Raw genomic sequence first — 21,673 nt, 5'->3', positions numbered from 1 at the left:
GGATCTCTTCTTCTTGCTAGCTAGAACTGATGTGAGATGTCTACTTTAGAATCTCAATTTCAATTATTCCCATAGAGAATTCAAGCTGAAATGATTGAGTCACCTAGCTCTTGAGTGACATGTGCTTCATGACTCGGACTTGCATTCTCACAAGATTTTAGAATCCATTGATGCCTCATCTACTTTTTGATATTGTCAACTCTGGCTTTCTTTTCATCTTCAATTCTTCTAGTGTTCATACAGTTCTTGGCAAGGTGTCCAATTTCTATACAAATAAAACATCTTCTAATGGTGTTTCTTTTCCTCATGTGATGTTCCACAATTTTCTCCAATGTGTCCAAATTCTCCATAGTAGTGGCATCTACACCATGTGTTGTAGTCCCATCCAAATATAGTTTTTACAATTTGTTTTGCTAGATTCAATATCTTGATTTTGCATTCAAAATATTTGTGTCCTTATTTCTTGCAATTGTGACATTTACCTTCAAGCTTATGTTTTTCCTTGCATTCACTTGCTCTATGTCCATGCTTATTGCAATTGTAACACTTTCCATTGAATTTTGCTTTGCCATTACTCCAACACTTGTTTGATGTATGACCTATTTTACCACAATGATGGCAAGTAGGTCTTTGATTATTTTGAGCTCCTTGCTTGTATGGTTCACCTTCTTCTATGTATCCTATTCCACCTTTCCCTTTGTGTTTGTATTGACTTTTCTCATTCAATTGATTCATGTCTACTTGAGATTTCAACATTCTTTCATTGGTTTGTTTTTCAGTGTTTAGATCATTCTGCAATATTTCATTCTCTAATCTTAGATTCATGATTCCTTCATTTTCTTTAGTAAGTTGATCAATGAATTCTACCTACTGAAGAGATAGATGTTGAATTTCATTATTCTTTCCTTCTATCTCTTCTTTGGCTTTGTCTTTTTCTTCCATGACTTCACATAGTCTTACTGAATGGATTTCTTGTTCTCTTTTCATCTTTCTAGCTTCTTCTTGAAGATTGAAATTATTTTCTAATAGGTCTTTGATTGCTTCATCAGCTTAATTTGAATTTCTTTCTAAATAGATATCTTTTATTCTTTCTTCAGTGTAGAGGTTGTCATTCAATTATACTACAAAATATTTTCTTCTTTTCAATGATTTAGAGAATTTCTCCTTTTCTTTCTTTAGTAGACCAATGGCTTATTCCAAATCCAACTTTTGTCAATAGCCTTATCTAGCCTATATACCTTTATTGCCTCTAGTCTTTGCCAAGCTGCTAAACTCCTTCTCTGAGAACCACAATGCTCTAATACCAATTTTTGGAATTATGAGGTAGGAAAGGTTACTAGAGGGGGGAAGGGGGGTGTGAATAAGGAATCAATAAAACTTCAACTTATTTCACCAACTAATCCTTTATATAATATTCTGATCTAATTGTATGGATGAAAGAATGAAAGCAGTAAAACATACATAACACTTTGACACAAGATACGGTGACCCAGAAACCTTCCAAATAGAAAGTAAAACTAGGATTGGAATGATACCCACAAGCTTTAGTACTGCAGTATAAAGTTGGTCGGTTAAGGCTTACAATTGATCACTTCTGATGAACTGCCCTATTAGGAGCAATAAGGATTGCTAGGTCCACCTTGTGAAAGGATATACAAAACATACAATGAGTTATGCAATCAATAAAGAGATTTGTCAAAGATTGTTAAGTCTACCTAGTTAAAGGATTTGACTGATGCACCTGTTAGGATGAACCAGTGGCTAATATTTGATCTGCAACTCTGATTTGCTAGTTGAGATTCCTTTAAAATGTGAAGATCACCTTGCTATGATAGATAAATCTTTTTTGTCCCTTATACTTCTTGTATCCTTCTAAACTCACACTTTTTCTCTTTATATTCACACTTCTTCTCTTTATTTGTGCTTCATACTTATTTCTTCTTTATTTGGATGTGATATATTACATATATACCAATCCAAAACATAATTCATCAAAGTCAGCTCCAACATAGATTTCCATCAAGATCACAAAGTCGGCTCAACTTCTAGCACTCAGGTTCTAAACACAAACATGGTGAGGTTTTGATACTCAAAAACTATTGTCAACACTTGATATCATCATGCTCTTAGTAGACGTAGAAGCTCGGTTCATACTAATCACTTCAAAGTAGCTTGAGCTCAGTTAGTACTTGTGGCTCAGTGAGCACTACAAAACTCAACATATAAACTGAATCACTTCGTTGACACTACATGCTTCAGTCAACACGAAATTCACATCAATGACACTACAAACTCGGTAGATACTAGAGAACATGGTTGATACTATGCAACTCGATTAATGCTATGAAGCTCGGTTAGCACTATCACTAATCAACTTGGTACTTATTGCTTGGCACGAACTGAATGTAGATTTTGAAGCTCGATAATAATTATAGAACTTAGTAGTAACTGGATTACTCAGTTAATACTACAAATTGCTAGATAAGCTCAGTAGCAGCTTAACCAATTAATTAAGTGTGAGTCACTAATAAAAAAACTTGACCTTAATGTCAACATGAATGATGTAGAATGATAAAGTAGGATGTCTCCAAAAATGTAATAGATATACAAGTGAAAAATAAAAAATTCCATGGATTTAATTATGCTCTTAAATTCTTGAGAGATAAAAACTTAAATTCTTGCACAATATTAATGAATGTAGATTTCATTCCTTAATGACCGACTTGACTATCTCCTATGAAGAAAGAATCTAGATCTTGAGAAGGAAATACACTATTAATGATATGAAATTAGGGCCATCAATTCATTATTTATTTCTAGACTTGAATTCATTTAATTCACCTTGAAATCTTATTTATAAATGATGACTAAAATATATGATTGCATAAAGGGTGGATAGATTACATCTTTAGTATCATAATAGCTTGCAGATTAGAAGTTATGGATCTTATTCTTGAAAATTGATATATATCATGAGTGGATAGATAAAATGAAGTGATTATGCCACATTTTATACTAGAATTGGGATTGAATCCAAAAGGGGTCAAATGAACTTAGGTAGGAAAAGATTGAAAACCTTGAAATAAGCTCAGGATTCAAAGAAAAACACCTCATGTAAGATATGACCTTAACCCATATCTAGGGTAAGGGATGAACTTGAAACTTACCCAATAGGTTTTCTATATTCAGATTTTGTCCAAGATCTTGGGGTGGAGAAGAAAGAATTAGAAATGGATAGAGATGCAAAAAATGGTAGCAATTTGAGCATAAATGCATCCATATTCTAGGAGATTGCTAAAAGGAGGGATAAAAGGTCTTACAAAGAAAGTGTACACTTTTTAAGATTGTATAGGTGTTATGAATGAAATAGAATTTGAAGGACTTAGGTATAACTTTTGATGATACGATCTCAATTATATGTTGCAATTCTAGTACTATAGATATTTCAAAGAATCTAGTACAATATTCCATAACAAAACATCTATCTATCATGTATCATTTCGTGTGAGAGAAAGTACTAAAAAATAAGGTTAAACTTGAATATATACCCACAAAGGAGAAGATTGTGGATGTATTTTTAAAAACATTGTGTGTATATACTTTTAAGTATCTCAGGGGGAATCTATTCAACCCATTTCTATTGTTCAATAAATGCATCAATGTACATTTTTCCAATAGATTATTAGTCATAAGGGATCAAATTATTACGAGAGGCGGTGGATTAGTAATCAACTATTTATGCAATTTTTCAACCACTCAAATCTTTATCACAACATAATCTTAATAATAGAAAATGAAGGTAAACACATCCAAAAAATAATGCAACATTTAAAAAAGATATTTTGGTCTTATGGAAACCAACTTGGGTTGAAAATATGGTGAGAATTAGTACTCACATAAAGTGTACTCTTCTCAAGTACACCATGTTAGGAACTTAACCTTGGTGGAAGTTACAAAGACATTGTTAAGTCCCACTTGTTCAAGGGATTTACATCTAACCATATTAAGAGCTTCACCCTATCAAGGGTAGAGTTGTTATAGGACTAGAACACTAATTAAAGTGACACCCTATTAAAGGGTTACAATAACTAACTTGTTAGGATCCACCTAGTTAAGGGATTTTAGTGATGCAACTATTAGAGAACAACAAGTAGAATGATTTGTTGACTATCACCACCTCTTCTTGATCAAATCTACTGTAGCACACACAAACATGCTTCATTTTATTCCATACTAAACCCTAGTTTGATTGTACCTTCATACTTCAACTACACCAAGATCATCACAACAATTCTTTGTCTTAATCAATTTTATATCATTTTGTAAAACCCTAACATTCCACTACCTTAAAATTACCCTAACATGTTTTCCTTTTCTCTTCAAATACATTAAACACACACCATGCTCCAAAATACACATCTCAATGCACATAATGAATTTCCTATAATGCATTGTCCCATAATTAATCTTTCATTCAAATTCATGAAGAACAATCAAAATATGTTTTGACCAAACAACTCCTAGAATATTCATTACACATTTGCATTGATCCTTGGAATGCTATATCACCACACACAATAATTTGGACACATCAACAGATTGTGTCCACCAGGACTGAATTTGCCAACTCATCCATAATAGTCACTAATCTTCAATCTATCATTAACTACTCAAGAACACAAACAATTTCTCTAGAAATTGTGTTAATCTTCACAACACTTGCTTTGTAATCATCCAAATCAGTTGTGATCAGAACCACAACATATGCAATCCATGTTATACTTACTTATGTGAACAATCTATGGACACTAAAATAGGTCGACAAATGATCCAAGAAGATTTCCCCAAGGTCGTGAAAATCCTTGAAATCACACGAACTTTACAGAAGCCAATTAACACATGTTACTCGATACCCCAAGAAATGAACATGATGGAAGAAAAGAGAAAGATAACTATTTGACAAGATGGAATTAATCTCCACAAACATAGGAATATGATCCATGAAAGGTCCATATTAATAAGTCAATTGCATGGAAAGGAAGAACTAAAACAACAAGGATTGATCCTAGAATAGTAGATTGGTAAAGGAAAACAAAAAATATATTTGGTTGATGCAAGATTGTCAAAGACCCCAAGATGATCCTACATCAGACACCTATGTAGATAAGGATTGATGTCCACATCAAGAAGCCCTAATATTTTGAGAAGAATCATAAAGATCCACCTCATCTTGAGTTATCCAAGAATTGTCTTCAACTAGTTTATTCTACAACTAAACTAGATATTCCTTGTAGTCTTTTCCTCTTGTGCTCTTTCTTGATCTAATATCCAAGATTTGTTCAATTCCATATTTTTCTTAGGATAATCAATATTATCAACCATCTCTTCAGCCTATAAAAAATATACATAGATGTTTGAAATATTAAAAGTAGGAGAAATATCCATGTATTTAGGTAATTCAACTTCAAAATAATTTTCATTGTCTTGTTTCCTCAAGATCTTGCAAGGTCCAAATTTCCTAATCTTTAGCTTTCTATATGTCCCAACTAAAAAATATGTACTTATTCAAATATAACATTACCTCATCTCCAACCTCAAATTTTTTATGTCTTCTCTTCTTATGTGCTCTCTCCTTATATCCCTAATCAGCATTATCCATCTTACCTTTTATTTCTTCAAGAAAATTCTTCAAAACTCTACAAATTCTTCTGCTTCACCATTGCTCTTTATTTCAACATTCAAGTTCCTTAACACATTAGTGCTCTCTAGGATGAATTTCATTCAATGTCTCAAAAGGTGTTTTCTTAATACTTATGTTCAGTGAATTGATATATGAAAATTATGATGTTCCAAAAGAAAATCCCAATTAGTAGGCTTATCTCCAACCAAGCATCTCAACCAGTTACCCAAACTTTTGTTCAAAAATTTAGTCTATCCATCTATCTAGGGATTATAATTTAGAACTAAACTTAAGCTTGGTATTGAACTTCTTCCAAAGTGTCTTCCAAAAGTATCCAATAAACTTAGTATCTCTATTTGAAACAATTTTCATTGGTAATCCAAGTAATCTCACAATTTCTCTAAAAATAGATTTGCTATGTGTATTACATATAATTTCTTCTTATAAGGTATTAAATGTCTCATCTCTAAAATTTTGTCAACTAGTACAAAAATAGAATCAATACCTCTTAGATTTTTAAGTAAACCAAGAACAAAATCCATATTGATGTCTTCCCAAGGTTTACTAGGAATAGGTAAAGGTGGATACAAACCCACATTATGACTAGTTCCCTTAGCTACTTGACAAATTCTACAACACTTCACCATCTTTTGAACATCCTTATACAACTACGGCCAAAAGTATCTTTCAGAGATCAATTTTACTATGTTATCAATCCCAAAATGTCCTACAAGTCCACCACCATGTTTCTTCTTCATGATTTTACCTCTCATGGATCCTCTTGGTATACACCACTAAATTCCTTTAAACAAGATGTCTTCTTGAATGAAATAGTCAATCCATTTATCCTACACATCTGTTATGTTATTCTTACAAGCCTTCCAATGTTTTTCAAAATCAAGATTAGCCTCATATAATTTCTTCAAATCATTAAATCCAAGCACTTCAACCCTCATCTCTTTCAACAAACTTCTCTTTCTCAAAGCATCTGCTACTTTATTGACTCTCTACTACTATGCTTCAACACAAAAGAAAAATTATGCATGTACTCAACCCATTTCATGTATCTCTGATTCAAGTGAATTTGACTTAACAAGTACTATGAATATCTACGATTAGTGTACAAAAAAAACTCTCTAGGCATCAATAAATGTCTCCATTTCTTCAAAGTTTGAACAATTGCATAAAACTCTTGATCGTGGACTAAAAATTTCCTATCAACATCATTCAAATTTTCACTATGGAAAGCCATAGTTTTACCTTCTTGACTCGAAAAAACTTCAATTGCATTACCACTGGCATCACAATCAACATAGAAAACTTTAGTAAAATTAGGCAAATCAAGCATAAGCGATTTTGCTACCTTTTTCTTCAATGTTTCAAAGCTTTGTTTTTCTCCATGTGTCCATATGAATTCCCCTTTATCATCTCTTATTGTTTCAATCATGGCATTAAATACTAAATTGAATTTTTTGATAAACTTCCTATAGAAACTTGTCAATCCATTACATGAGCTAACTTCACCAATATTCTCAAGTCTAGGCCATTCAAGTATAGATTTTACATTTTCAGATCTGTCTTTAGTCCATCAATAGAGATCACAAAACCGAGTTATATAATTATCTCCTTCTTGAAAGAACATCTCCTCAATTTTATCAACATTTTTTCTTCTTTCAGCCTTTGTGTTACTTTTTTAATATACACTAGGTGTTCTTCTTTGATCTAAGTGTATATCAATATGTCATCAACATATACAATCACAAATTTACCCAAGATTTTTTTCAAAACCTTATTCATTAAACTCATAAAAGTGTTAGTAATGCAATGCAAAGCTAGAGAATCCCCAAAGGAGATGTCCTAGCCCCCAGCAAATAAAAATGCAATGGAAACACAATAGCAAGAAGCAATAACATGAGATTTGATACAAAATTATAATTATATATTCATAAAATATAACTGATTACATGCAATGTGTTGGGCTATAAGGCCTTCTCGATTATGGCTAAATACAAAGAAAGTAATAATTCTGCAAGATCCCTCAGGATCCAAATCAAACCCTAGCTAGTCCAGATCCACACTCTAATAGAAACCCCCAAGGAAGATCTCAACTTGTGCTTGCAAGCCCACCAAGCAATCTCCTTGTTTTCCAAGCCGTAGCTACTAGCCCTTCTCAAAATTTGCTCTTCCAAGCTCCTCCTCTTCTCCACAATGGATGAATAATGACTAAGAACTTCCCAACAACCCCTACTTATACCAATCTAAGCCACAAGTCAGCCCAGAACACAAATTAAATACAAATTCATAAATTAAATGCCACAAGTCAGCCTACAACAATAATTAAATGCCCAAAATCAATGTCTAAGTAAAATTGAGATATCTCCTAGGTTCGAATGAATTAGAACTCATGCTTCAAACCATAGGTAGAAATATAGGCCCTCTTCAATCCTATAATTTTCATTCTCTAACTCATTGTGGAAAACTAGTTATACAACCTGAAATAGATACCAAATTCCCAGACCATGCCGAGCAACCAAAGACCATGCCGAGCTCCATAGACCATGTCAAGCTCCAAAGACCATGCTGAGCTCCCACACCATGTCAAGCTCCATAATAATTAACCAAAATTCCTCCACACATGTAGGATTGCAAGCAAACCCAAGATGCTCCTACATTAGACACCTTAGGTTCGAAAAGATGTTCTAGTAACTGGAAGAACCATCTTATGGGATTTAGCACATAAATCCCAAATTGGTTCTTCACATACATATCCTCTGAGTCTTCAACTTACACACTCCTTCCCTTGCTTTTATTCTTCTTCACATCCACCTCAAGTGTTCCATGGGTCTACTTTCCATGCTGATCTCCAACCCTCTAAGAATCTGCCAACTCAACTTGGCTACCAATACTCAGGTTCCTTCTACCAAGCTCTTCATTCTACAAAGGAATTAAGGAAAACTTCCTACCACCTTTCTCAATAGTAAATGCATTCCTAATACAATCATGCACAATCTTGCAATCATATTGCCAAGGTCTACCAAGAAACACATGACAACTATTCATATCCATAATATCACACAACACTTGATCCTTATACTACCCAATCTGGAAATCAACAAGGCATTGTTCCCTCACTTCCAAAGCATGCTCACCTTGCAACCAGCCAATCCTATAAGGATAAGGATGTCTCATTCTCTTCAAACCAATTTTTTGAACCATCTCTTCAACAACAAGGTTATTAGTACTACCACCATCCACAATCACTTTGTAGACTTTACCACCAGACTTACAATGAGTTTTGAACAAACTAGTCCTCTAACAACAATCCAATGTCCTCTCACCAACTAGTACTCGTCGAGCCAACAAACTTTCTCCTTGCTCAGGCTGACCATTCTGGACTTCAACCTCATTCACAACAACAGTTGTCATACCAATCAGACATTCAAAAGATTTATGCCCCTCTTGACCACACTAGAAACAACTACCTTTGAACCCACCTCCACGTGTCCTTCTTCTATATTCAACAAGTTTTGGTTCACCTTCTGCTTTTGGTTTAGCTTGTGCTCAACTATCCTACTTTTCCTTCCCTCAAGAACTACCTTGATTCTTCCTCTTTAGCTTCTCCTCTGCTCTCAAAGCATATAGATAAGCACCCTCAACTAAAGAAATATTTAGCATACCAACCCCATCCTGAATATTGAATCTCAAACCATTAATATATCGAGTTACCTTCTCTTTTGACAATTCTCGATGCCCAAACTGAACAGTCAACTTGTAGAATTACTCTGTATAATCTTTCACAGTCATATCCTTCTGCTTCAAATTCTGCAACTTCTTAAACAACTCAAGTTCATAACCAACAGGAATGAACTTAGCCTTCAACTTAGTCACCATCAACCTCCATCTAGTTATCTTTATTTCACCTTCCTCTTCTTTATCTCTTTGTAGTTCTTTCCACCAAAGAGAAGCATGTCCCTTCAGCTTAGTTTGTGCCAACCTTACTCTGAGTGGATCCTCAATATCCTCAAGCTCAAAGTAGTCTTCCAATTCACCAATCCAATCAATCAAGTGCAAAATTCAAAGTGCCTAAAAAATTAGAAACCTCCATCTTATGCTTCAGCTTCAACCGAGATTCAAGTCCAGTAAACTGACCAGCCCTAATTCTAGTAGGTCTCTCCACATGATTAGATCTATCCTCACCACTAGATCCAGCAACTTCAAAGTCTTCAACAACTTTCTCATAACTACCTTCAGTATCCACATGCTTAGGTACACCATCTAAAGCACTCACAATTTCAGCAATCATGTCACTCTTCATTGATGCTATCTGAGATTTGAATTTTTCTCTAGCTTCCTCCATCTCAAATCTGAAATTTTCTTTAACGTTCTCTTAAATTTTTTCTTCTACAGCATCAGTAAGATCAACAATTGCCCTAGGTCCAATCTTTTTGGAGGCATCTTCCCTAAGCAAAAAATCCATCAACCAAAAGATCTATTAGCTGCAAGATCAACCTCCATCACCTCAAGTCCTGGTGCAAGCTACCTCAGCTTCAGCGATCTATTTACATGCTCAGGAACAACCTTCGCTCTAATACCACCTAACATAGTGCAAAGTTGGAGAATCCCCAAAGGAGATGTCCTAGCCCCTAGCAAATAACAACGCAATGGAAACACAACAACAAGAAGCAATAACACAAGATCTGATACCAAATTACAATTATATATTCATAAAATATAACTGATTACATGCAATGTGTTAGGTTGTAAGGCCTTCCCAGTTATGGCCAAATACAAAAAAAGTAATAGTTCTGCAAGATCCCTCAGGATCCAAATCAAACCCTAGCTATTCCAGATCCACACTCTAGTAGAAACCCCCAAGGAAGATCTCAACTTGTGCTCACAAGCCCACCAAGTAATCTCCTTGTTTTCCAAGCCACAACTACTAGCCCTTCTCAAAATTCACTCTTCCAAGCTCCTCCTCTTCTCCACGATGGATGAATAATGACTAAAGACTTCCCAACAACCCCTACTTATACCAATCTAAGCCACAAGTTGGCCTAGAACACAAATTAAATAAAAATTCATAAATTAAATGCCACAAGTCGGCTTGCAACAATAATTAAATGCCCAAAATCAATGTATGAGTAAAATTGAAAAATCTCCTAGGTCTGGATGAATTAGAACTCGTTCTTTGAACCATAGGTATAAATCTAGGCCCTCTTCAAATTTTCATCTTCTAACTCATTGTCAAAAATTAGTTATACGACTTGAAACAAACACCAAATTCCTAGACCATGCCGAGCAAACAAAGACCATGTCAAGCAACCAAAGACCATGCCGAGCTCCAAGACCATGCCGAGCTCCAAGACCATGTTGAGCTCCTAGACCATGATGAGCTCCATAGACCATGCCAAGCTCCAAAGATCATGCTGAGCTACCAGACCATGTCGAGCCCCATAATAATTAACCAAAATCCCTCCACACATGCAGGATTGCAAGCGAACAGAAGATGCTCTTGCATTAGTTAGGTGCATTAGTTAAACCAAAAGGCATAACCAACCACTCATACAATCCTTCATTAGTTTTAAAAATAGTCTTCCAACACTCATTGCATTCTCTAATTCTAATATGGTGATATACACTTTTCAAATCAATTTTAATAAATTATCTTGCCCCACTCATAATGCCATCCATCCTAGGAAATGGAAACCTATACTAAACTATTATTCTATTTAGAGCTCTACAATCAGTGCACATTCTCCATTCTCCATTCCTCTTAGGTAACAATACAATAAGTAATCCACATGGACTCAAATTTTCTCTAAATAAACCTTTCTCAAGAAATTCTTGCACTTATCTATTTAGTTCTTAATTCTCTATAGGTGTTAACTTATGTGGTGCTTTGTTAGGTAAACTAGCTCTGGGTATGAGATCCATGCAATGAGTAATACTTCTTACAGGGGGTGATCCATTAGGTGCATTGTTTGAAATAATATATCAAAATTGTGTTAACAAAGATATAATCTCATGTGCATGCCCAAGTTCATCTTGTTTCTCGATCTTTCTAGGAATTAAAGAAATGAAAAAAAAAATTGTCTTCATGCCCCTTACAGACTAATTTCCTTCAACCAAGAAGAATCTAACTATGGTACACTCATTTTCCTCAAGTTTCTCTATCAAAGGTAACATGAATTGTCTCTTCCCATTTTCCCAAGTATATTGACTCAATATACCATCGTGAAAAGCTTGTTTATCATACTACCAAGGTATTCGCAAGAGAACATGCCAACAATTCATAGGCATCACACAAGACTTCATCATTTTAATTTCCAATCTTGAATTTAACAAGGCACTATTAACTTACTAGTAACTTATGTTCATCCTTGATCCATGCAATGTGATAAGGATTTGGATGTTTCAACCTCTACAACTACAACTTAGAAACTAATTCTTTTGAATCCAAATTATTTGAACTTCCACTATCAATTATTACCTTGAAATGTTTCCCTTCAATCTTACATCTGGTCTTGAAAAGACTTTTCCTCAAAATAGGTTCTCCATTTAGTTTTTCATTCCACAAAGTTCTTCTGATCATCAAGTTCTCTCCATTTTCAGGTTCATTAGGAGGATCAATAACTTCTTCTTGAAATAAGTCATTTCTACCACTGCTTCCAATATTTTTCCCAAAAAAAGTGCATTCAAAGGATTTTTGTCCCTCTTCTCCACACTTAAAAAAGTGCACTTAAACCAAGATCTATCTTCTCTTTTTCCATTACTATTATTCCTAGAGTAACCATAATAATTACTTCTAGTGTAGTTACCTCTTCCTCTGCCAACATTATCTTCCTTCCATTATGATTTTCCCTTGTTATGAGATGTATTATCAAATCTGCTACTTTCTCCATAAGTTTTGCCTCTACTTCCCTAAAATCTTCCACCTCTTGTCCCTTGTCTATGTTCTTTCTTCTTTGCCAATATTTCTTTATATCTCAAAGCATACAAGTATGTTTCTTCCACACTTTTCATTTTCACAAAAATGATCTCATCTTGAATTGAAGTTCTCAGTCCATTTAGGTATCTAGCAAAATTTTCAACCTCATCATCAACATGTCTAGATCTAATGTCCAACTTGTAAAATTCTTTAGTGCAATCCTTCACAGTCATGTCTTCTTGTCGCAAATGTTGCATTTTCCTTACCAGATCAACTTGATAATCAATGGGAAGACATTTCTTTTTCAACTTACCGACTATTTTCACCCAAGTCTTGATTTTTTTTGTTTCCCCTTCTTTGTCTATATGTTTGCAAGTGCTCCCACCAAAGAGAAGCATGCCCTCTCAATTTAGTGGTTGTCATCCTCACTTTTCTGTCATAAGAGGTACTTTCATAGTCAAAGTACTTTTCCATCTCAGAGATCCAGTCCAACAAAGCATTCATATCAAGTTTTCCATAATAACTTAAAGGATCAAAAGTAGGTCTGAAATTCACTCTAGTCAAAGCTCTCAAGAGCCTTTCCTCATCTTGTTCCACTTCAGGTTCATGATTAGGTGCAAGTACTTCTTCTTCATCACTAACATCATCGAGATGTACTCCTCTTCTCTAGGTTGTCTCAATAACTTCAAGTCTTGTTGCAATTTGTCTCAATATATCTATGATAGCATTATATGCATTCTCTCTACCTCAAACCATTTCGACAATAGTTCCTAAAGGAGTTGTAACCCTATGCAAATTGTAGGTCAAAAAATAGTTATGTCACCCTATAACCAATCCAAATAGGGTTCTCCATGATCCCAAAAGTCCACAAGGAAGGAAACCTTCAATCTGATACCACCTAGTGCAAGGAAGGACAAAGTGAACCAATGAACACTCACCAACCACCCTACTAGAGTATACACATGGAAGCCAATCCAATCATGGAAGAACAACAACTCATATTGATTCCAATGCAGATAATTTTCTTACAATGTGTCAAGCATAAGGCCTACCTAGTTGTTGCCATATATAATAGAATTATAACCAGCGAGCTTAGAAGCTCAAGCTTATAGAGCCAAAATTATGTTGTCTTTCTTCTTTGTCTTGATCACTACTCATTATAATCCTAGGTCTCAAATATATAACCATTAAGACCACAAGTTGGTTTGATAGGTGCATTTATTACAAAACATAGGTCCTTCTCAAAAGGGGAATCAAAGACTAAACAATTTAGCAAATTAATAGTTGTGGACACCAAGATAGGTCCACACATAATCCAAGAAGATGTCCCCAAGGTTGTGAGCCTTGAAATCGCATGAATCTTGCATAAGCCAATTATTGCGTGTTACTCAATACGCTAGGAAATGAACACACCTCAAGCAAAGAGAAAGATAACTTTTCAATGAGATGGAATTAAATTTTGCGGACATAAAAAAATGATACACAATAGGTCCATATTAAGAAGTCAACTATGCAGAAAGGAAGAACTCGAACAACAAGGATTGTTCCCAAAATAGAAAATTGGTACATGAAAACAAGAAATATTTTTGGTTGATGCAAGATTGCCAAAGAACCCAAAATGTGCCTGCAAAAAATGTTGACATATCCTAATCATAGATGTGAATTAGATATGGATTGGTTATTTTGGTGACCTGGAAGAGTATGCATCAGATGATGTGTCTTAAATTTTATCTTTAGTCATGTCGGTGTTGGTCACATTTATTTTGCAACATAGCCTAGTCTATTTGTTTGGGTCTAGTCCTATTTGGAAAGTAGTCATTGAGCTTTGGTCCAAGCACTTGCATTGTAATGTATAGATCCTATATGTTTGTTCTAAAGATCTCAGTCATTGTATAGTATGCTATTATGAGTGAGATGTGTTTAATTGAGCAAGTTGGTCCACATTTTATTTCTTATCGCCATACAAATCATTTGGTATAACCAATTTCAAATTGGGTTAGGTTGACTTAGTTGTTGGCATGATATGGTATAAGAAAGGCAATTCTATTTATTGTGATATCCTTGTACATGACTAATATGTGAAGTGAATGCAAATTTGACAAGGAAAGATTTGTCTTTATATGTGTATGCTTAAAATGTGAGCACACTTCTATGAGTCATTATATCCAAGATTGCTCAAGAATGAGGTCTCAAATGGCGGCTCATAGCTCTCTACTCATGGAGTGCAAAGGTTTGTAATGGAGGCCCTCAGTTTGTGCCCATGCAAGTACACCATAAAACGAGAGGTTCAATGATCAAAATATGAATGCAAATGAATGATGACAATGCAAAGCAATGCAAGAAAGGAAATCTAATCTATGAAAGAAAATAACAATGCAATATTAATCTATGAAAACAAATATGGATCTAAGCTAATATGAAAATACAAGAATGGATTATGATGATGGAAGCCATGGATACATGAGAGAAGAAGACAAGAAGATAGAAGTTCTCCACAAAAAGCTTTAGTATTCAAACTTCTCCAAAAATCGCTCTCCAAACGTGAACATAACAATAGCATAATAATGGATGTCCAAACTTGTGGCATAACAATAGCATAAATGTGGATGAATTATTTAATTAAAAGAGAGGTTTTCTTTTAATTAAATGGGGACTTATTTTATTTAATTAAAAGGAAGATTTTCTTTTATTTAAATAAGACTTAGGATAAAATGATCAACCTTAGAAAATGAAATAATTGAATTTGATCAAGGAAATTGATTTAAATTGATTTAATAAAATATTGCAAACCATTGATTCAAGAAATTGATAAATTGAATAATGGGGGCCCATAGTTTGGGTGACCATTTTAGGGTGCATACAATATGTACAAGCAAGATTACACCACTGCTATCAAACTATTATATCATGTTCGTGTTGTTCAGTAGTGGTGACATTGTCTTCAATGGTGGATTCAATTTTTATTTTTTATATTCTAGTAGAAAACCTATTTCTATTGGCATTGAGCCTATTTGTACTAGTAGTTAGCCTTTCTTATTTCTAATTAGTTAGCTCAACCGACAATGAGCCAACTAATGACGAGAAAATTGATAATGTGACCTTTGTAAAAATACCTTAACCTGTTCATTTCATGAAAATTGGCTTCTCTATGGCCTTTCTCATCTTAGGTTTCTATGTAAATTACGATGTTCAAGGTGTTGATGTTTTGTGATTTTCATGTTATAAGTTTATGATTGCTTTAAGTGTTTATCAAATCAACAAATGTTAAGTAAATTATTTGAATTAACTAATTCACCCCCACACCCTCCTTACCCACCATTGCTTTCAGTTATTTGGCCTAGTCAATACTTTTACCTTCCTAATGTAATAAATGAAAAATAAAGTTTGTGATATGGTATTTCCTACTGTCCTAGTGAATGCATGCTCATTCCATACCTTTTACCATTTTTCTTCATTATATAAGGCATTCAATGATTTTTGAACTAAGAGCACTTTGTTCAAGAGGCAATCCCCCTTGATTGAAGGTTAAAGGAAGTTATTGTGGACCATTTCATGAAGTTATTATGGACTAGTTTATTACAATCCAATTCATCCACCAAACTTTTTATGGACCACTTTTTGCAAAATGTTTCATCCTTAAAACAACAATCAACCCACATGACAAAATTCAAGTCTAATATTCTTATGTATTTCATCCTACCCCACTTACACAACACGTAGAGGTTCCTTATTCGATATATATATCATTTTGCTAGATGATATAGAAGCACAAGTCTTGGGTTGAAACTTCTTCAACTAAGAGTAAATGCTTAGGGGTTCTGTTAGAGGCAATGTCATTTAAAGCACAATCTTAGTCTCATAATGTCAAGACCTTGCACTCAACAAGGCTTGACCTCATGTGTACTCATTCATGACAGTCAACTATATGTCAGCCCAAGAGCTCATTGACTAAATAAGAGAAATATGCTCATATAACTATTTCAGATAATATATTTATATAAAACCCCGAATTTACCTCAACAAGAAGAACAAAGTGCGGAATAACAAAAAGGAAGAGGATCGCAAGAATATTGATGTAGTTAAGATATCCTAACACTAAAAGCAGGGCTTGTGAGCGAAGACGCGTTGTAGGGTATGCAGGGCATGACTTCTTTTAACTTTATTTCCATTTGTGGGGAGGTGGCACATGCCTGAGCCGGCCATGTCGTTTTGTTTGGTGTAAAAACCACAACGCCCAGACGGAATTTTCTTTTCAAAATAGCCTTCATTTTTTTTTCCTTCAAGAAAACCATGCCTGCCTTTGATTCCTTGCATCGGGAAGAGGCTAACTAGCTGACAATTTGTTCAAAATAGATAAAGTAAAAACTTAAAAATTAATAACCATCGTGTCAGCTGATTGCTTGGGGAGTGTAGCCTTACAAAAACTGTATAGATTGAATTATGATTTTAATGTACAATGCATCTATATCCACTCCATTACTCAAAATGGGGATAAAATTTTAGGTGGTTCAGAAGATTTGCATAGAATAAGAGAGAAGATAAGACGAGAGAGGGCCAATTCCAGCTAGCAGTAGAAGCGACAAAGGTGCAGTTTTTAGCCTGCTGAGAGATCAAACTAAACTAGATCAATCATCTATTTATTTGCAGGCTCAACAGTAGATCAAAAATTACATTGAGTGTTTCTTCGTGGGGTCTGATTGCCAACTGTTCTCCAATCAGAGAAATAAGTAACCCTCCAACATTCAATCGGAATATATAAAAGAATATCGTGTCAAGGTCTCTATTCTAGATTTGAGCATTTGGGGATTAAAATTTTACGGGTTTTGTGCAAAAGAAATTAAAAAATTGAAGAGGAATTGCTTAAATAGCAGCAGTTATGTGCGGTTAGTGAAGTGAGAGCTGAGGCTTAAGCAAAAAGCATTGTGGTGGTGTTGTACTTCTATTCATTTTGTCATCCGCCTTGTATTGGGATGGTGAATGTGGACATTTAAAGGCAAATTTACTAAAAAGTTGTTGCAGCTGAACTCTGAGTACTGTCTTCTCTGTTCCCCTGTGGGAGGAAAGGAAACCCATTATTAGTTGCTTTGGAGATTGTGGTTATGCTCTCTTGTTTGTGTTAAGGTGGTCAGAAGGATCTTTTGCAAGTGGGTTTGTGTGTCATAGTGTAGAAGAGTTTAGAACTTTGTCTATCTACTAGTTCATGGGCAGATACTTCCACACAATTCACCGTAGTCTACAATAGTAGCTACTTCCTTTCATTGAGAATGCTTCAGCAGTAGTTAGAAAAGAAGCAAGACTATATATTCAAGCTGTAGGTAGTGAAGAGAATAGATTGTACGCTTCCTTTGTTACCTCTTCCAGCATTCCTTCATTCCTCCAGAACTAATTAGAAAAGAAGCAAGATTATATGTTCAAGCTGTAGGTAGTGAAGAGAATAGATTATACATTTGCTTTGTTATCCTTTCCATCATTCCTTCAGCACTAGTTAGAAAAGAAACAAGAGTATATATTTAAGCTGTAGGTAGTGAAAATAATAGATTGTACATTTCCCTTGTTATCCCTTCCAGCATTCCTTTTGCCAAACATGTGTAGACATAATTATACATGCCACTGCCCCCAAAGTGATGAGGGAGTTCCTTTCCTTGAAGTCAACAAACAGTATCGTGGAGGAAAAGATGATAGTCAAGAGCATTTTATCATCAAAGTTTCCTCTTTCAAGGACATGAAGGTTTGCTCTGTCCAGGAGGAAAAAGTAGAGTTTGTTCAGCAAGTAGAAGTGGATAGCAGCTCCGACCTCAAGAGATGGCCCAGTTGCACCGAGGTTAGAATTTTTTCATCTTAGATTCATTTAATTCCTTAGTTCTATCAGCAATGTAAGAAATCATACTACATATTCCATCATCAAGTTCAAAAATCTCCACCTACAGATAATCTCACTAATCATTATAATCTTTTTTTCGGTATGCATTTTGTTGGGAATAAAGGCAGACTTTGGTATTGCTAGGTGAGTATTAGAATGTATTTGTCTTTTAAATAGATATCCATTTTGGTTTTGATCTTTCTTGAGGGCAGTATGGATGGACTTCGAAGTAGCCGACAGCTAGATGTCACTGGTGTTTTTGGTTCTTGATGTTTTATGCTGACAAATTCAGCATATTAAATTGCAGTACGGTTTTTAAGCTGTTATAAGTTCTATAAAACCCCCAACATGAAATATAAGACAAGGGGACTTTGTCCTAGATGACTGAACATTGGAATGAATTTAATTCCTTCGGCAATCCAAGCCAATAGATTGTTTTCCTATAGAAGGCATCTATTTGTTTCTTTCCCATCTTTTGTTGGTCTTTTATGTTCTAACATAGATTCCTACAAAACTTCTAGATTTACATATTTGTAAGCATTCGGTGAGCCAACCAAAATAGGAGAACCTTGTACTGTAGTAGAACCAGAGAACCTTCCATGCCAGTGTGAACTAAGATTTTATACAGCTAGATTCTTGTGAAAACTAATTGGTCTAATTATTTGTCTGGTCATACTTCTTCTTAGGGGCATATACCTGTTAGAAGACTTCCCCTGCAGCAGAACATTACTTCATAATAAGCATGGATAAGCATTTGACCCTTGAGGCTCAGAAAAATAAAATAAAAAAGTTCCCAATCATGCTTAATTATCACAACTATCAGGGCATAGTTTAATGGACCTGGTATCGTTATCAAATTGCAAAAAATCGATTCTCGAAATTTTTGGCGCATGCTCGAAAACAACAAGAAAAATCTAGAAAGATATCACTGGATTTTTACAAATCTGAAAACAGAAGTTCATCTTATTTTTCTTTATTCTGAAAAAAAACCTCTTTGATGCATTTTGTCTAGAGCTGAGCCAACGCCTAGTTTAATTTCCAATTGCACAAATAGCGTGCCCTGCAAGTGCAAACAAAATACCAGATTGCAATTTTGTTTCTTGAGCAATATGTTATCCATTTGAACATGGTGGAAAAATACTGATTCTGATCTGTCTTTTCAATTTGCAGGTGAGAGAAGAACTGAAAGAAATGGGAAAGATTGCAGGTCCAATGGCGTTAACGGGCTTACTTCTCTACTCCAGAGCAATGATCTCAATGCTGTTCCTAGGCCGATTGGGAGAAAGTGAGCTAGCAGGAGGGTCACTTGCAATAGGCTTTGCAAACATCACTGGATACTCGGTCATATCAGGGCTAGCAATGGGAATGGAGCCCATATGTGGACAAGCATTTGGGGCAAAGAGGTGGAGCCTCTTAGGCCTAACACTCCAAAGGACAATCCTAGTCCTACTCTCTGCCTCTCTCCCCATTGGATTCCTGTGGCTAAATATGGAAAGAATCCTCCTCTGGTGTGGCCAAGAGCCAAACATTACATCCATGGCAAGCACATACATCATCTTCTCACTCCCAGACCTTCTAACCCAAGCAATCCTTCAACCACTCCGTATCTATCTCCGAACTCAAAACATAACGACACCTCTAACCTACTGTGCCGCCATTGCTCTCACATGTCACATCCCAATAAACTATCTCCTAGTACTGGTCCTCAACTTGGGCATAAAGGGAGTAGCCATGGCGGCAGTATGTACAAACTTCAGCCTACTTCTATCTCTACTAGTCTACTTAAAGATCTCCGGAGCGTGCAAGGGCTCATGGCAAGGCCTAACTAAGGATTCCTTCAAAGGGTGGAAGCCATTGCTAAGTCTGGCCATACCCAGTTGCATTTCAGTGTGCCTAGAATGGTGGTGGTATGAATTCATGATAATTCTATGTGGCCTATTGGTACAGCCTCAGGCTTCCGTGGCCTCAATGGGCATCCTCATCCAAACAACATCATTGGTCTACATCTTTCCTTCATCGCTCAGCCTCGGGGTTTCTACCAGAGTGGGGCATGAACTCGGCGGCAACAGGCCGGGAAAAGCTAGAAGAGCTATGATTGTTGCTCTATCTTGTGGAATATTTTTAGGGTTCCTGGCTATGACATTTACTATCACAATGAGGCATAAATGGGCAACTATGTTTACCACCGACCCTGAAATTTTACTCTTGACATCCTTGGCTTTGCCCGTTGTGGGGCTATGTGAGCTTGGAAACTGCCCTCAGACAACTGGGTGTGGCGTTTTGAGAGGCAGTGCACGGCCGACCGTAGGCGCTAACATAAATTTGGGGTCATTTTATTTTGTGGGTATGCCCGTCGCCATTGTGATGGGGTTTGTTTTGAATGTGGGTTTTGTGGGGCTTTGGATGGGATTGTTTGCAGCTCAGGCTTCCTGCATTTGTCTCATGATGTACATGCTCCTCAGAACAGATTGGGAGCTTGAAGCAGAAAAGGCCAAGGAGCTGACGCGTGGCGTTAATGACGAAGCAGAACAGACCTCAGTACAATCGGAGGTTGTGGTACTTGTGAAAGCTGATCGGTGAAAGCCCTGGATATGGATATTTTCCATACCAATTTTTTGTGTGCTAGGTATACTGAATTCTTTATAAGCGGGATATAATTAGGGTTTTGCGGTGTCAAGGATTAGATTTACTTGTATCTTAATTGCCCCATTTGGTTAGCATTTTCGAGTAGATTGAGAAAAGCTAGATCTCACACAGTCTATGTGCTAGGCAAAGCTTAAGTAAGATGAATGTATTCTTAATATTATATTGTTTACAAATTTGAAAGGAGCTTTTCATTATTAAATTGGGATTTTTAGGTTGGTTAGAATTGGTGGTTAGTGTGAGGTACTTATTTTGCTACACAGAAGTGATGGATATATCATTTAAGATGTCTACCTCGGATATTGATACTTTTACCTCTACAAATAATAGTTGATCTAACATAAACATACATTTTAAATTTTATTAAAAATATTTTTAAAATTAGATAATAGCATTTTAATAAAAATTATTTAAAAAAAAGGTTTGTTCAATAAAATATAAAGGTTATTTTTTAATTCAATTACTCATTTTATCAATAGTTGAAATGTTGTGTTAAATATAATTTTCGTTTAAAGTAATTAAATTTTATTTTTTTTAAATCTAGTGTGGCATACATTTAGAT

The 21,673-nt window shown here is 35.3% G+C and overlaps 1 protein-coding gene across 1 annotated transcript; it reads left to right on the top strand.

Annotated features, from left to right (window-relative positions):
- The first annotated feature begins 17,050 nt into the window (after positions 1–17,050).
- On the top strand, positions 17,051–21,313 carry LOC149556385 (protein DETOXIFICATION 48-like). Its single transcript, XM_089830673.1, has 2 exons — positions 17,051–18,429; positions 19,639–21,313. The coding sequence occupies exons 1-2, from the start codon at positions 18,193–18,195 to the stop codon at positions 21,046–21,048; spliced, it is 1,647 nt and encodes a 548-aa protein (XP_089686799.1). The 5' UTR covers positions 17,051–18,192; the 3' UTR covers positions 21,049–21,313.
- The last annotated feature ends 360 nt before the right edge of the window (positions 21,314–21,673 follow it).

Source organism: Cupressus sempervirens, chromosome 5 (genome assembly GCF_028749045.1).
Source record: "Cupressus sempervirens isolate cs-2001-9-10 chromosome 5, ASM2874904v1, whole genome shotgun sequence".
Classification (NCBI taxonomy): Eukaryota; Viridiplantae; Streptophyta; class Pinopsida; order Cupressales; family Cupressaceae; genus Cupressus; species Cupressus sempervirens.
This window is presented reverse-complemented; position numbering and strand designations above follow the sequence as displayed.

What these genes read in the sequence shown, in the direction of transcription:
- LOC149556385 (XM_089830673.1), top strand. Translation starts at nt 18,193, where the DNA reads ATGTGTAGACATAATTATACATGCCACTGCCCCCAAAGTGATGAGGGA. An exon ending in GATGGCCCAGTTGCACCGAG is followed by an intron (nt 18,430 to 19,638) that starts GTTAGAATTTTT and finishes TTCAATTTGCAG; the next exon opens with GTGAGAGAAGAACTGAAAGA.